The sequence below is a fragment of the Hemicordylus capensis genome, chromosome 4 (assembly GCF_027244095.1).
Source record: "Hemicordylus capensis ecotype Gifberg chromosome 4, rHemCap1.1.pri, whole genome shotgun sequence".
NCBI lineage: Eukaryota > Metazoa > Chordata > Lepidosauria > Squamata > Cordylidae > Hemicordylus > Hemicordylus capensis.
Window position 1 is genome coordinate 251,685,969 of NC_069660.1, and position 17,002 is coordinate 251,702,970.

The following is a 17,002-nucleotide window of genomic DNA, read 5'->3' on the forward strand; positions in this document are numbered from 1 at the left end:
TAATGCTACATAAGAGCAAAGCAAGCAAGAAGACTGTTTGGTTGCTTTTTATTAGGCAAATGAGAATGCAGGAGTGTGAATTCTATCCGTATTCTACATTTATTTCCACCCTAGAAAAAAAATTGCAGAGGGTTTTATTTTACTTTGGCTTTTTGCACCAGTTTCGACTTAAGACTGGCTACCCTAAATATTATTATTAGTAGTTTGATTGATTGATTGATTGATTGATTGATTGATTGATTTTTATTTGAATCAGCCTACTTTCCCTTCACTGTCTCTACAATTGGACTGAATACACACACGTGTATGTGTGTGTGATACAATATTGTAGAAATATTATAATATTGTGTGATATCATGCATAAAAATACAATATTGTACTATTGTTCATTATTAATCAGAAGGTATTTTATGCCACCTTTCAAGACAAAAAGGGCTTGCAAGGTGGCTTACAAAAAAAATATGCAATTAAACATGTCAAGTAGAGATAAAACAGATTGTAACATGGAGCTATAACAATAAAAAATGAAATGCATACAAGAATTCCAGAATAAAGATAAATAGCAGGACAATAAAAACTAGTCATCTTACAGGTTAAAAGCCATCCAAGAGGAGATAAGATGGGTCTTTCAAGTAAGGGAGTTTCAGGCCTGGTTGCAGCCATGGAGAAGATCCATCCCCAAGTTCCAACCAAATATTACTCAGATATTGGTGAGATGCAGGGATGCTGCCCCCTCCCCACACACATACACACACACACACACACTTAGCAGCACAAATTAATGTGCAGCACAAATTAATATGGGAGAAGGCAGGCCATCCAAGACCCAAGCCATTTAGAGTTTTCAGGTTCAGAACCTATTGTCTCTTGTATTAAGTATCAGTATCACCCTGATACTGGGAACCTGGGATCTCTGGCTATTCCAGAGGAAAACCAGATACATCCACACAACTCTATTTGAGTTAGCTTGCTTACTCAATGAACTCAGTTCATTATTCTAAAGATGCTCCATCCATCCTCAGCACTCCATCCAACCACACACTAGTTCATGTAGAATTAACAGTGGTTATTGCCAGAGAAACTGCTTGATTTCTATGTGGTTAGACATTAATTATGTTTGTTCAAGTTTGTGGTAAGGTCGATTGATTAACTCTCTTACAACCTAAGGTATATCTGTGGTAATTAGGACAAGAGAAAACATTGATGTCTGCACTCAAATACTGGGTAAATATTAAACAAATTATTAGTTACCACATCCTGAATTGTAAGCATAGCCTGTTCAGACATTCTGCTGTATGTGTACAGAGGTAGTAGTAGCATCCAAACTTCGTAGAGCTTGTATTAGCAATCTGAATATTTTGTAAATTATAATTGTATTATTTTAAATGTTAAGCTGGTCTAAGGACCGTAATAAATTTACTACTACTACTACTACTACTATGTGTACAGTGGCATTCTTTGGACCGGACCTCTGGATCAAAGTCTGGTCCTCAGTACCAGGCGGGGGCCCTCCAAATGTCCTGGGGGGCTTCCCTGCAGCCTGCTGCTGTGCCCACCCCTGCTGCGCCAATCTCAGGGTAGGGGCTGAGAGCTGAGCACGGAGTGGATTTCTGTGGTGGCAGCAGCAACTAAGCCATAGGAGTTGCGATGCTCGCAAGTCGTACTGAGCAGGCACGCGGAAGTGGATCACCTGCTTGGACCTCCAGCCAGGCCCAGCCCAGAATCTATGGCTTAGCCACCACCACTGCCACAGAGGTCTACTCGGCTCTCAGCCCCCACCCCAAGATCGGTGTGGTGTGGGCAGGTGTCTGGGGACAGGGGAGTGCAGGTCAGTTCAGGTTTTTTTCCCCTTTTAAAATTTTTTTCAAGCTTTCCCTAAAGTGGGTGGGCCTCCAAAGCCTTTTAGATCCAGGCTGGAAACTTGCCTAGGTGTGCCATTGTATAGGTGTCTATACACTTACACAATTTTGTATGAATGAATTTTACATGCACTCATTTTAAAAGTTAAACTGGGTACAGGTCCCTCAAGACATGGTACAGATAGGAAATGTATGTATGTGCATTCAATATAATATGAATAACTAACTACATGCATAGAGACCTGTACACACGTACACTGTACAGAGATTGTACATGGGATGTGTTCAACATAATATGTGAATAGGGCTATAGTCTGACTCCAGACTTAAGAATAGTATCTGAGTAAGCACCAAGATCAGAACATTACAGAATGGGAGCTTCATGAACGCCACAGAAGTGAAGTAGGTAGATAGTAAGGTTGTTCACATGACAGTGGGTGGGGGTATTGGTGGGGAGGGAGGCTCCTCCCTGCACACAATCTCCCTTCCACAGTAAACTCTGCCACTCATGCAGCACACGAGTGGAGCCACGGCAAGTGCCAGAGCTGGGAGCCAGAGGAAAAAGTCCTCCAGAATCCCACAGTGCACTGCACCAGGAGTGCGATACATTGGGCGATTTCCCCCACTGCCAGGCGCTCTTGCTGCCCATTTTTGTGCACACTCAGGCTGCAGGCCCAAGTCAGACCATTGGTCCATCTAGCGCAGTATTGTCTACACAGACTGGCAGCTGCTTCTCCAAGGTTGCAGGCAAAAGTCTCTCTCAGCCATATCTTGGAGATGCCAATTGATGCATATAGTACCCGAATCCCCGCTGGTACTATATTGGGCAGCAGCAAAATAGGAAGATGCCGAAAGGGATCATATGGCATGAGAGGAGGCAATGGTAAACCCCTCCTGTATTCTCCAAAAGAAAACCACAGGGCTCTGTGGGTGCCAGGAGTCAAAATCAACTTGGCGGCACACTTTACCAGAAAACCAGGTCTCCTGCTTCCCTCTTCAGCCAAACACTGTACCTGGGAGTGCAAGGAGCATGGCTCATGACTTGTATATTGATGCTTGGGAGCATGGCTAACTGGTATACTCGCATTTGTTGTCTACCATATACAACAAACCTGAATTTTGAATGCCTAAAGATAAATGATATAAGACAAATGACTTCAGAATAGTTGTACATATGCTGGTAACCTCCAGACTTGATTATTACAATGCACTCTATGTGGGGCTGCCTTTGTACATAGCGTGGAAACTGCAGTTGGTACAGAATGCGGCAGCCAGGTTGGTTTCCGGGTCATCTCGAAGAGACCATATTACTCCAAATTAAAAGAACTGCACTGGCTACCAATAAGTTTCTGGGCAAATTACAAGGTGCTGGTTATAACCTATAAAACCCTAAACAGCTTAGGCCCAGGGTATTTAAGAGAACGTCTTCTTCACTAGGAGCCCCATTCCCCCATTGAGATCATCTGGAGAGGTTCGTCTGCAGTTGCCACCAGCTTGTCTGGTGGCTACACAGGGACAGGCCTTCTCTGTTGCCACCCCGAGACTCTGGAATGAGCTCCCTGCTGAAATAAGAGCCTCCCCATCTGTGACAACTTTTAAAAAGTCTCTTAAAGACATATTTATTCAACCAAGCTTTTTAACTAGACTTGTGGTTTTGAATCGTTTAAAGATTTTTATTTCTGTTTTAATTTGTTTTATGTTGTTGTAAACCACCCAGAGATGGAAGTTTGGGGTGGTATACAAATATAATTAATAAATAAATGGGTTAAAATGTTAAAAGTATCAAACCCATGTTTGCAACAGTATGTGTAGTCCAGGAGCTGCAGACAATACTGATTCCCTGTAAGGACCTGTAGAGTACATGTATTTGTCTCATTCATACAATATGTTTGGAAGTTGCTTCCACAAGACGTGATGGTCATGGCTGGCTTTAAATGGGAATTAGGCAAATGCATTACTATATCTGTCACTGGCTATTAGACATGATAGCTATGTAGAACTCCCATGTTCATAAGTAGTATACTGGGGGGCTAACATTGAGAAAGGGTTATTGTCTTCAAGCCTTATATTGCAAGTTGCCCAGAGAACAATCTGTTATGGAGCAGCTATAAAAAATAGTGGTGGTGGTGTTATAGGGGCTTCCCAGATGTAACTGGAAAGCTATTATGGGAAGTAGGATGCTGGACTACATAGGAAGCTACCTTGTGTTGTCAAACCATTGGTCCACTAGCTCATCATTGTCTGCTCTGACTGGCAGCAACTCTCCAAGCATTCAGGCAGGAGTCTCTCCCAGTCCTACTTGCAGATGCCAGGGATTGAACCTGGGACCTTCTGCATGCAAAGCAGATACTAGGGATGTGCACGGAACCGTGGTGCGGCGGTTCAAAGGTGGTGGGGCTGCTGCTTCAAGGGTGGGGAGGGTGCACTTACCCCTCCCGCCACTTTCCCCCTACCAGCGCTCGTTGCCATTAAGCATCAGGGTAGCAGCATACCTCCCTGCCGCCCCTTCCCTCTCCTCGGCTGGAAGTAGCCGGAAGCGTCTGACGTGCACACGCACGCATGCGCACCCGGCTACTTCCGGCCGAGGAGAGGGAAGGGGCAGCAGGGAGGTATGCTGCTGCCCTGATGTTTAATGGCAACTAGCGCTGGTGGGGGAAACTGGCGGGAGGGGTAAGTGCACCCTCACCTGCCCTTAAAGTGTCACCCCTCTGGCCTCGAACTTCAAACCCCCCCCCCTCGGTGTTCGAACCTGTTTGGATGCCCGTGAAATGGCCTCCGAACAAATTCGTGCACATCCCTAGCAGATACTCTACCACTGAGCTGCAGCCCCATCCACAGGAGGATTTTTGGCGTGATCCTCTTATGTCCACTTCAACTGTAGTGGTTGTGGTTGCTCACATTGCTAGCCTCTGTACAAAAAAATTTAAAATTAAACAGTTGGAAAAAGGGGGGGGAGTAAAAGCAGATCAATACAGAAAAGTCAGTGAAGAAATATGTCTTAAGGAGGTACTTGGTTGTAAAAGCAGGGAAGTGTTGGTTGCAAGGGCAACTCAGTGATATGAAGCCACAGTGTGTGAGGAACTCTTGCTCTCTAGTTGCAAAGTAGCTTTCTTGTTTGTTTTTTAGGCAGTGAAATAATGTGGGACACCAGTTGTGTGTGATAGGTTATGACCAGCCCATTTTGTATTGATGCTTTGCTATTGTATAAATATTGTTTGTAATGTAGAGTCCCATGTTGGTTCAACATGCTATAACTTGCTTGAGCTTAAAGTTCAAGCTCATTGGCTATTGTTTGTCTCATTAGAAACATATGTATTGAAAGGAGTATAACGTGGTCTTTAAAAAAAAAAAGTTCTGTGTAATTTAGAGCACTTACATTTTTAGTCAAACTGCTTTAGGATCTTAAAGAGATCTTCCTCCTGGTTTATACCTGTACAGCTCTGAGACAAGGTATGAATCAGGTTAACCTATGTTATGACAGAATCATTTGTAATGTAAGGGCAGGGTAGGATTAGACATGAGACAAAGAAAATGCTTTTCTCACCCCAAACAAAGAAATCCACCCTGGAACAGAAACCTCCTCTGGCTAGAAATACATCTTTCAAACCTGCTGGGACATGAGAAACAAAGATTTACTTGTGGACAGGTAGATCTTTGTATTGCAGGCAGGAAGACGCCCAAAATAATACTTACGTATACTGTCAGTTTCCTTAAAACAATATGATCCCGTGTTTATAGTCACATAATGATTGAATGGTAAAATGTTCTTCACATTTCCATAGGCCATAAAAATTTCACATCTCTATGCTTGGACCATAACCATGTGGAATTGCATCACAAGAGAGGGACTCCCATGTGGCTGTGTGTGAAGGGCATTGTTCCTATAATAGCTGGCTGATATACCATGCATTACATGTGTGTGCAATCATAATGTAATATTCACACGGTTGCCCAAGAGAGCTCTTGCACAAGCATAAAAATTGAACAGAGTCGTGCAGCAGTAGCCAATTCTTTCCAATGGTGGTACTGTCACAGAATTCCCTTTGTGCAGTTTTTGTGCCCGCGGAAGAGTGTTCTTGCACAACTGTGCAATTGCTGTGAAACGTGCATGTAATGTTGTGCAGTATGTTCGCTGCTTACAGTAAAATGTGCTTTTCTTCTTATCCATGTTAGAGGCCCAGCTTTTAATTCTTATACCTAATTACTCTTCATAAGTTTTGACTAGGCAAATGTGTAAAACAGATTTAAAACCAAATGAATTTTTCATTTCTTTAAAAAAAAATCATGTAGCAATATTACAAAAAAAATCTGAATATGTAAAAGATAACATAATTGCTAGCTAGCATTATGCTAATTTAGTCTGCGTGCAAGTAGAATAACACTAGCTGCTTCATAAAGATAACAGAAATGTTTGTGAAAGCGTTGAATACACTTTGAAATATGTACCATAAAGCTGAATTACTCTGCAGGGCTGTGGAGAGATTCTCCACCCTGATCCAGCAATCCCTTGGAGGTGCAGCAGCTCAGTCGTAAAGCAGAGCAGCCCCAATCATAACACATTCACATTTGTCTTTAACTTAAGATGGCAGTTCTTGTGGGCTGCTTCATGCTCATAAGCATAGGGTTGCCATATTCTGGCTTTCCAAATCTGGGTGTCTAATTTGTATATTATGTAAATTGGCTTGAAAATAATGTTTGAGCAGAATAGTGACTACACGTTTTGCTCCATAACTCTACTTCTACAAGGGCTAGAGCTTAGCTTTAAAAAGAGAGAGAGAGAGAGAGAGAGAGAGAGAGCTGAAATCTGGGCCAATATGGGTGGGCTAAACAATCTGGGTGAGATGCTTAAAATCCGGGTGAAACCCGGAATTCTGGGGGGAATGGAACTCTACATAAGCACCCTTTTTAAAATTCAGATTATCATGAATGCAAGAGCATATCCTTGTGGAGACACATGAACTGGGACAGGTACATGAGTAAAACCACCATTGTTTCCATAATTCAGTCAGATGGAAGAAGGGCACCTTTCACCATGGAAATGGCTGAACCCTGCCCATTCATGCTAATAATTTACTATATGATCGTGTGCCTATATATACAATCCTATCACATGGGAGAAAACTTGCTTGTATGTGAGCTGGTGTAAAATGGTGGCTAAGAGAGTAAACTATGAGCCAGGAAGTTCCAGGTTCAAACTCTTACCACAGATTCAGTAGCTGGCCTTTGGCAAGCTACTCAAAACTCAGCTTCTGTCTGCCATATGGATATAACAACATTCCCCTGCCTTTACAAGACTGTTGTAAAGGGTTACTGAGATACTGTATGTATGAAGCTCTTTGAACCATTGAAATGCATTAAATCAGGACTAGACAGTCACCAGGTTGCCATGATGCCTGAGTCAGGCAATCAGCAGACAGGAAGAGGAGTGAGCAAGAGAGGCAGGGGCAGGTTGCTCCATCTTCCTCCTAGACCTGTCCATCCATTGCCTGCTTGATCTGGATGGCCATGACCAAGAGGGCTAGTCAGTAAGCAAGGCCAGTAAGGGGTTTCTTTCCCCTCCTGCTGATTGCCGTTTGTCTGGCTCGGGCAGGTGATAGGCCTATACAACCAGGAGCAGAAGAGAGCAGCCTGTCCCCATTCTGTTTGCTTACTCCATCTCCTGGTCATGTTGGCCCTTTGCCTTCCTGTGCCAGACAGCCATGACCAGGAGGGAGGTATGAGCAAGGAAAGAAGGAAGAGGAAAGCAAGGCAAGGAACCCACCCTCCCCTAGAGTGGAGGGCATTGCTGAGGGTGAAAAACGAGTCCACACACCCTACCCATGAAATAGAGGGCACTACTGGAAGAGAGTGGTGAGTTCATTACTACCATCACCACCCCATGGAGTCAGGGGCGTATCTAGGGAAAATAGTGCCTAGGGCAAGCACTGAAATTGCGCCCCTGTCCAAGCAGGGATGATGGGACTTGTAGTCAACAATATCTGGAAATCCCTGTTAAAAGGAACACTGTACGATCTAGACATGGTTGTTGATCAAAACCTGAAAACATGAGCCATCTCTGTTAAAGACTTAGAACAACAGTCAGGAGTTATGTGAGGATTCCAAGTGCCATTTTCTCTGTCTCATCTCATGCTTAAAAAAAAAAAAGTATTATTATTATTTTTACATTTATATCCCGCGCTTCCTCCAAGGAGCCCAGAGTACTACATACTTGAGTTTCTCTTTCACAACAACCCTGTGAAGTAGGTTAGGCTGAGAGAGAAGTGACTGGCCCAGAGTCACCCAGCTAGTACTATGGCTGAATGGGGATTTGAACTCCGGTCTCCCCGGTCCTAGTCCAGCACTCTAACCACTACACCATGCTGACTTTGTCCTAGAGGATCACCTGCCCAAATAGCCACTAGCAAAACAGAGGAAGAAGGTGGTGGCAGGTGGGGGTGGGGGGATGGGGAGCCTATAAACCAGTGAATGATTCCTGCCAGCCTTTGTCTTGTAATGACTGTCGGCTCATAATGGGGTATATGTGAATTCACCACACTAGTGCTTACTTTGGCACCAGGAAGGAGGAGGATACATTAGTTTGCCACACTAGACAGAGGAATTTGCAACAGGAGCAGACAGCCAAGTTCTGCCAGGGCCAAAACCAGCCCCTGCTAAACTAAGAAATAATTGCAATTTGCCCCTTCCTGTCACAAGCAGTGTCCTGTTCTTTTATTATTGACTCTAACTCTCAGGTATCCCAGTCATGGATGGAAAATTCAGGGTCAATTTACAAGAGACACATTTTCTACATGAAAGTTTCTTCTGTGCAGGTGTTGTGCAGAAACCCATGTCTAGTATCTATTCCGCCAGGGGCATAGCAAGGTTGGAATGGGCCCAGAGGCAAGATTTTAAAATGGGCCCCCAGGCCCTCAAAGTCCACGGCCTCCACACACCCCAGGCCCCCAAGGATTTAAGTCTGATATTTTAAAATAAGTATGCTGCCTGGAAATACATTTCACTGAATACACACATGCACACTTCACGATATATAGTGATATACATTGAGTACTATATATTTCTGCTACTTTTAATGCCTAGAACACACAAGAAACACTAATTATTAAAATGGCCCCCTCGCTGTGGATTAGCAAAGGAGACTTTCAACCATGCAGTGTGAGCCTGTGTATGTTTTCTCAGAATTCTGAACAAATTCAGTAAAGTTTGATTCCAGGAGGTTTTTTACACGGGGCTTTTAAGGCCCTTTAAACGCACATCTCTGGAATGAAGGTGCTGCATTCACATGTTGGCCAGATTTACCCTGAAGTCCCTGCGAGTTATTGGGTAGCAGTTCACACATAAGAAAAATAAAATAAAAGCACAACACATGCTTCACAGTTCTCACTCAGACCTTCTGGGTTGCAAAACAACTTGAACATAAGTGCATTTATAAATGCACTTTATGAATGAATGAATGAAATATTGTTTGTTCCAGAAGTTTTTGTAATTTTCTGCCATGAAACAAGCCACTTATAGGCCTTTTAAGATAGTTTTTGTTTTTAAAGCCAGCAAATTTTCCAATCTGTTTTAAATTAAATATTCAGAGACTTCTCAGTCTCCCACCGCCCACATCAAAGCCCTATGGCAAGCAGATCCCTATATATGGGGCGGGGGGGGGGGGGACGACCACAAAAAGGAATTCACATTCTACCTGGCAAAAGCTGTGCTGGATGGTCTGGGCAGAGGGTCTGCTGCAGAGAACTCTGGCTGCCTCCTTCTTGGCTTGCTTGGGGCCTGCCAGCCTACTTGAGTTCAGGCTTCAGGGAGGCCTGCACGGAGGCCTCTCTGGAAGCCCTGCCCACCCGCCAATCAGCTGAGAGGCAGGGAGAGAAGGAGCTGCTGTGTTGCTGTTTGCAGGCAGCTCCGATCCTAGGCTGGAGGGCAAGGCAAGCAGGAGGGCAAGTGGCTGAGGGGCCTTGGGGCTGGGCAGGTGAGCAGTGGGGTGAGGGTGGCAGGCACTGGCATGGTGCTCCCCCTCAGTGGCGCCTAGGGCAAGTGCCCTGGCTGCACCCTGCCAGTTACGCCCATGCATGGAGTGGAGGACGGTCTGGCTCCTAAAAATTCAGACTTTCTCTTAGAGCTAAAGGATCTGGACTAAATAAATGCTCAGTCTTCTATGGGAAGCAGCACTTTGTATGCATGGAGTCTGGCCCCTCCATTGAAGTGAATGAGGAAACCACCTGATGGAGGAGCTCCATCTAGGCACTCAGGATGTGGTTATAGGAGAGAGTGATAGAGCTGGATTTCAGTACAAATTTGGGGGTTATAAAAGGAAAATATTGTTTTGTTTGGTTGTCCTGATTATAGAGAAGCAAGTCGGGAAATAATAATAATAACAATCTGTGTGGCATTTGCTGCCAAGAAATCAAAGGTCTTCTCCATATAAGTTCTCTCCTGAACTTGTATGGTTACTACTACAATGACAAAAAATTATATACCTCTTTTCAACAAAAGGTCCCAAAGCAGTTTACATAGAGAGATAAAGAATGAATGAATGAGATAGCTCTCTTGTTAGGTTGCATTCATTAAATTAAATTTGAATTAAATTGTATACATGAGAAAACTGTCCATAGCTACATGAACAATACAGAATTGATCAGCAGCATCCAAACTAGTACTTCTACAAATGAAAGATGCTCCCCTCATGTGAGGGGGTGGTGGTGTTTTTATCAGTTCTTCACCCTTGGTACTGCAACACCCTGTGCTCCCTGATAACATGTCGCTGACAGTCCCTTCCCTACCTTGTGTGAGCACAGTGTTTTCCATATGGTTATCTCTCCCCCATCTTCTTCAGTGTTCAGCTGCACTGAAAGTGGAGCTACATGTTATTAAGAAACATAGAGCTGCTGCCACTAAAAATAGCAACTTTTTCTCAAAGCTCCCACAGTACAGTGTAAGGTATAACGTACATTATGCTCTGATATTAGATCACGATATGTTCTTGCCCACCTGCCACTAGCCGTGGCAGTAAAATATGACAATGTCCTCAGGACACAGGGTATTCTATACTATACTTTGCAGTAGAGTAGAGAAGGGGAGAGCTTGACACAGGGCTGTCTTTTTTTTTTTTTTTACAGTAGCTTGGTGTTCATTATAATACTGTGTTTTCCCCGAAAATAAGACAGTGTCTTATATTAATTTTAGCTCCCAAAAATGCACTAGGGCAATTAGCGGTACATCAGAAATTACTGCTAGGTCTTACTTTCGGGGAAACAGGGTAGGCAGCTACACCCTGAGTTGAAGAAAAGACTGACTTTCAGAGATTGTTTATTCATGATGATAAAGAAGCCAAAGGAGCATTTTGTTTCATGACTCTTTGAAATGTTGAAAGCCTGGTTTGGATTTTAAATAAGATATTTAAATTAACTGTCCCTTCTCTCTCTCTCTCTCTCTCTCTCTCTCTCTCTCTCCATTATTGGGTGGCAATAATGGGGGGCAAAATAAGTTTAATGAATTTTATTGCAATTAATTTGAGGGACATTAGATTATCTTGCATGTGTTGTGATTTGGGTTTAATTATTTTTTTTACTTTTGCAGAGCTGTGTAATCTTTGGAAGTGGACTTCACGTGGAGGTAGGAAATGGTGTGAAATTGCAGTTAATGGATGTGAATATGTAAATCGTATTGACTGTTGTGAATTTATATGAGAGGCATAGACAGTATCTAGACAGTCTAATAGTGGGTGGTTATGATAGGGCAAAGAAGAGGGGCAATTGCATGCCCAGCCGTGTTTCCAAGAGAGGAGAACAGTCATTACACTCACCAGCCGCGATTTCACTGATTTCTGTACACTGCCTTGAGCACATGTTTGTGGGAAGTCATTCTAGAAGATGTGCAGTGCAGTGCAGCCATGTTTACTTATTGCAATCAAACGTGTGAAACCCGTTTCAGTTAGTGAAAATAATATCCACATATTGCTGTAGTTTATTTCTAAAATGTATATGCCACTCATTGTCAAGGCATTTTAGATGGTATATATAAAAACTAAAGCCCAAAGGCTAAAGCCTTTAAAACTTAAAGCCTGTTGTAAACTGCACAGAGACCTGAGTTTGGGCGGTATAGAAATATGTTAAATGAATGTAAATAAATAAATAAAACAATAGTTATTACATGTCTTCTTGCAGAAAAGATGATCAGGACAATATAGTTCAGAGGTCCCATATAGATAGACTACTCCTTCCTTTTTATAACACAAATGTGCTTTTGTCTACATAGCACAAATGCTCATATCAGAGAAATAGTTTGCTCAACTCCTGTAGCACACAAAAGAACTTTTTCCTTTCTGTGGTAACCTGTCTGACATGTGAACTGAAAAGAATTACTGTATTTTCACGAATATAACCCACAGTTTCACCCAAAAAAAAAAAACCCTTGTATTACCCACACACCTGTATTACTCGCATTTGCTCACACCATTCAAATGGCCATTCAAAGCTAAAGATAGCTTCAGCTCTTATATCATTCTGAATTAGTGCAGTTAGCAGCAGCTGCAATTATTGGTTGCTGAAGCTGTTTTGTTTGTTTGGCAGATGTTCTTGCACACCTGTGCTACTGCATGAAAGCAATTCTTTTGCAGCGAGGTGCAAGAACACCTTGTTAAAACAAACAAACAAAAAAACTTCACTGAATGATAATGGCAGCTGCTGCTGAGAGGAGAGGTCCCCTTGCTGGCTTTTCTTGCTGTAAATGACTCCAGAACAGTTCTTTATATGATGCTGTATACCCTGCACCCATTTATTATCCATCCTATCTTGCTTCAGGGATGCAAAACCTTTATACCCCACAGATTATACTTGCGAAAATATGGGTACATAATTTTTAGCCTAGTTTCTAAAGGGAAGAAGGCTTGTGAGATGTGTGTGTATGGTCCATGTGTTTGTCCCCTCCAATAACTTTTGCATTTAAAGTAAATTACAAACCAAGTTTGCAGCACATGTGAGGGAGCCTTGGGTGTCTTTTGCTGATCTGCCCTCATTCATACAAGATGGCAGCCACTCAAAAACATAGACAGCACCCCTTTGTAACCCATGTGCTGACAATTGCATACAAAGCAAATTCTCAGCATATTGGAGAATATGAAAAGAAACAGAAAGCAAGCTCCACTAATTCAGCTTAGAACTACTTGTTTCCCTTCTATAGGGATTTAATTAAAATGCAAGTAAATAAACCATGTAGTTCAATCCTAAACAGATTTACTCAAACATAAGTCCAGTTAAACTCTTTGGAACTTAGGCTGCAATTCTAAGTGCACTTACTGAGAAGGAAGCCCTAATGAAGGCAGTGGAACTTACTTCTAAATAAACATACACATACATAGACATGTTCTACATGTCCTTAGTAAGTATGCAGCCACATTAGTCTGCTTTGAAGAACGCAGTACATTTTCCATTTCATCTACTGTTGTACTTTATTATTAAATGAAAATTAGCGTACATTTAACGTAGTAGCCTATTAATTTTGATTAATAGCAGAAAATTTAAAAACACACACAGTGTTGCACAGAGTATTGCAATAGAAGCTTGGTTTCCTGACAGGTTCGTGGTGGCAGAAATGACCAGCTATTCAATAGTGGCAGTCTAATCAGACAAAAGCGAGAATGGATTGTTCCATCTGCAGGCATCTGGGAGGAGCGTGACAACAGTGGGAAGAATCCAATTGCTAAAGTAAGTGGGAGACCAAATGAATTAAAGTCTGATGCATATGGGGCAAGCTTGTAATGGAAATGCTTTTGGGGAATGAATATATTTATACATACATACATACATACATACATACATACATACATACTTTAGTATATTACCCATGCTGGGCTTTTTAATGAAAACAAAATTTAAACTGATGAAAATTGTAATTTTAGTACAACTTGACTAAATTATTAATGCATTAATTGTAGATTATAATCTGCAGATAGATTATAGGGGGTTATAATCAGATTATAATCAAAACTGTCTGTGTAGTGGTTAGAGTGCTGGACTAGGACTGGGGAGACCCGATTTCGAATTCCCATTCAGCCATAATACTTGCTGGGTGACTCTGAGCCAGTCACTTCTCTCTCAGCCTAATCTACTTCACAGGGTTGTTGTGAGGAAAAACTTAAGTATGTAGTACACCGCTCTGGGCTCCTTGGAGGAAGAGCGGGATATAAAATGTAAATAATAATATGGTACAAGCTCCTTGTCCTTACTTTTAAGCTTTTTTCTGTCCTTGAGCAAAATTCTGCTTCCAGCTGAAGCCCCATTCAGATGTTATGGTGTGCGGTGGTGCTCATGGTTACAGCTTCAAAGAGGAGAGGAAGTCCCACCCCAGCGCTCCCATTCACCCCTTCCAGACGGCTGCTCACAGCTACAATACTGTTTGTGTGAAGGAGGAAGTGCAGTAACTGGGATGGCTGGTGCTTCCGTGAATGGCAGCCTGGGTCACCCGAGGCTGCTCACAGAAACGCTGGCCATCACAGTTATGGCACTTCCCTCTTCATACAAACAGCGCCCTAACCATGAGCGGCCGACTGGGGTGGGGTGGGGGGGTGAGTGACAGTATAAGGATTCTCTGCTGCACATGCAGCTGTGCATGCGGGAGGATGAATCATAGTCTTAATTTAATTTAATTGCATCGATTGATCTACTATTGATCTCTAAACCTAAGCAAACATTTAATAGAATGATCATGCTAAGCTTTGAAAATATTTTGCAGCACAGATGTGCACAAAATATTCCACTCTGTAAAGAGACATCTAAGTTACCTAGGAAGGCTGGAAATGCACAAAAGTTTTTGTTGTGTTTTGTCCATAAAAGCAATGGACAAAATGTTCAAGGCAGCTTACAATCATCGAGCACATATGTAGCAATAAAACAACTAAACTCAGCCTAAACTAACACAAAAAAGCTAAAAGAACTTAGTAACAGCAGCAGTAAAAATAGTCCAAGATTATTTAAAAACAGTAAATAGTGGATTATTTAAAAACAAGAGGACCTTTTGGTCCTCTTGGATCTCTCGGCGACTTTGGATACCATCGACCATGGTATCCTTCTGCCCTGCCTGAGGGGGTTGGGGCTGGGAGGCACCAATTTCCAGTGGTTCCACTCCTACCTCTAGGGTAGATGCCAGATGATGTCACTTGGAGATAGTTGCTCTTAAAGCGAGAGTTATTGTATGGAGTCGTACAGGGCTACATTCTATCTCCAGTGTTTTTTAACATCTAAATGAAATCGCTGGGAGAAATCATCAGGAGATTTTGAGCATAGGGATCTGCACGAACCGGTTCGGAGACTATGTTGGAGGCCTCCGAACCGGTTCGGAACTGGACCGGTCCGGCGATCCGGCACTGAGGGGGGTCTACCTTTGAGGGCGGGGGGGTAGTACTTACCCCTCCCGCCGCTCTTCCCCCTCCGGCGCTGCATTTAAACTCGAAGTTTCGGGGGCGGCAGCGTTCCTCCCTGCCGCCCCTGCCCCCGCCGTTGCCTGAAAGTATCAGAAAGCGTCTTTCCGATACTTCCGGGAAACTTCGGGTTTAAATGCAGCGCTGGAGGGGGAAGAGCGGCGGGAGGGGTAAGCACTCCCCCCCCGCTCTGAAAGGTAGACCCCCCTCAGTGCCAGACCACGCGCTGCGGCGGTTCCGTGCACACCACTATTTGAGCAGGGTGCTAGCAATATGCTGTGACACCCAGATCTATTTCTCCATATCAACTTCATCAGAAGATGGGTTAAACACTCTAAATGCTTGCTTGGAATGGGCTGGATGAGGGAGCACAAACTGAAGCTGAATTGAAGCAAGACGCAAGTACTCATTGTGGGAGGTTGGAACTTAGGAAGTAGTTTAGATCTGCCTGTTCTGGATGGGGCTACACTTCCCTTGTATGATCAGGTATGTTGCTTTGGAGAACTTCTGGACCCAAACCTCTCCCTGATATCTCAGATTGAAGCTGTGGCTAGGAGCACTTTTTATCAGCTTCAGCTGATACACCAACTACATCCATTTCTTGAGACAAACAACCTTAAAACAGTGATGCATATGCTAGTAACTTCGAGGCTTCACTTCTGCAATGTGCTCTACATTGGGCTGCCTTTGTATGTAGTTCAGAAACTGCAACTGGTGCAGAATTCAGCAGCCAGGCTGGTCTCCAGGGCCACCCAAAGAGATCATATTACTCCTATTTTAAAAGAACTACACTGGTTGCCAATTAGTTTCCGGGCAAAATACAAAGTGCTGGTTATTGCCTATAAAGTCCTGAATGGCTTGGTCCCATTAAAGTTAAGAAGGCGCTGTCTTCTTTATGAACCCCACTGCCTATTAAGATCATTGGGCAAGTCCAGTTGTGGTTGCCACTGGCTTGCTTGGTGGCAACCCAAAACCGGGCCTTCTCTAGAATTGTCCTGGGGCTCTGGGACACACTCCCAAATGACATCAGAATCTCCCATCTCTGATTGTTTTGAAAGCACACCTGTTTAATCAAGCTTTTTAAAAAGTTTTATTTATGGTAATTTTAATCTATTTTATATGATTTTTAGGTTTTATTTGCTGTTTGTTTAAATTGTAAACCACCCTGAGATTTTATATAGGGTGAAAAATACTATATATCTATATATAGTATTATATATTATACTATATATAATATTGGGTGGTATATAAATGTGACTTTGGAGTGGGGGCAGACCTGAGAAGATAAGGAAGCTTTTCTACCAAAAAGAAACCCCCTCCCAGAAGGAGGGGGAGATTCTGAGGGACTGGTTTCTCTTTAGGGGAGAAATCCCTGTGTCTGTGACTGTTTTTGTTTTTTGCCAGTGCTTGTTTTGGGGGCTTTGTGGCTTTCATTTTTTGTTTCTCTCCTTTGCCTGGAGAGAGACAGTGGGAGGAGCCAGCTAGGTCTTAGGTGAGTCGCACTTGGTGGGAGGGGCCACATCCTGTTGAGACAACTGAGGGGAGACATGATAAAATTCTATAAAATCATGCCATGGTGTGGAGAAAGTTGATAGAGAGAAATTCTCCCCCCCCCGACCCCACATAACACTAGAATAGAACCAGGGGTCATCTCATTAAACTGATTGCCAAGAAATTTAGGACCAACAAAATTTACACAATGCATAATCAACCTACGGAATTCTTTGCTACA

At 43.0% G+C, this 17,002-nt stretch overlaps 1 protein-coding gene across 1 annotated transcript in view; it reads left to right on the forward strand.

Annotated features, from left to right (window-relative positions):
* DSG2 (desmoglein 2) overlaps nt 1-17,002 on the forward strand; it is a 50,116-nt gene that overhangs the window by 10,197 nt on the left and 22,917 nt on the right. Inside the window, exons 2-3 of the mRNA XM_053251094.1 lie at nt 11,433-11,468; nt 13,430-13,558. Coding sequence (XP_053107069.1) covers nt 11,433-11,468; nt 13,430-13,558 — 165 coding nt within the window. The remainder of the gene's footprint in view (nt 1-11,432; nt 11,469-13,429; nt 13,559-17,002) is intronic.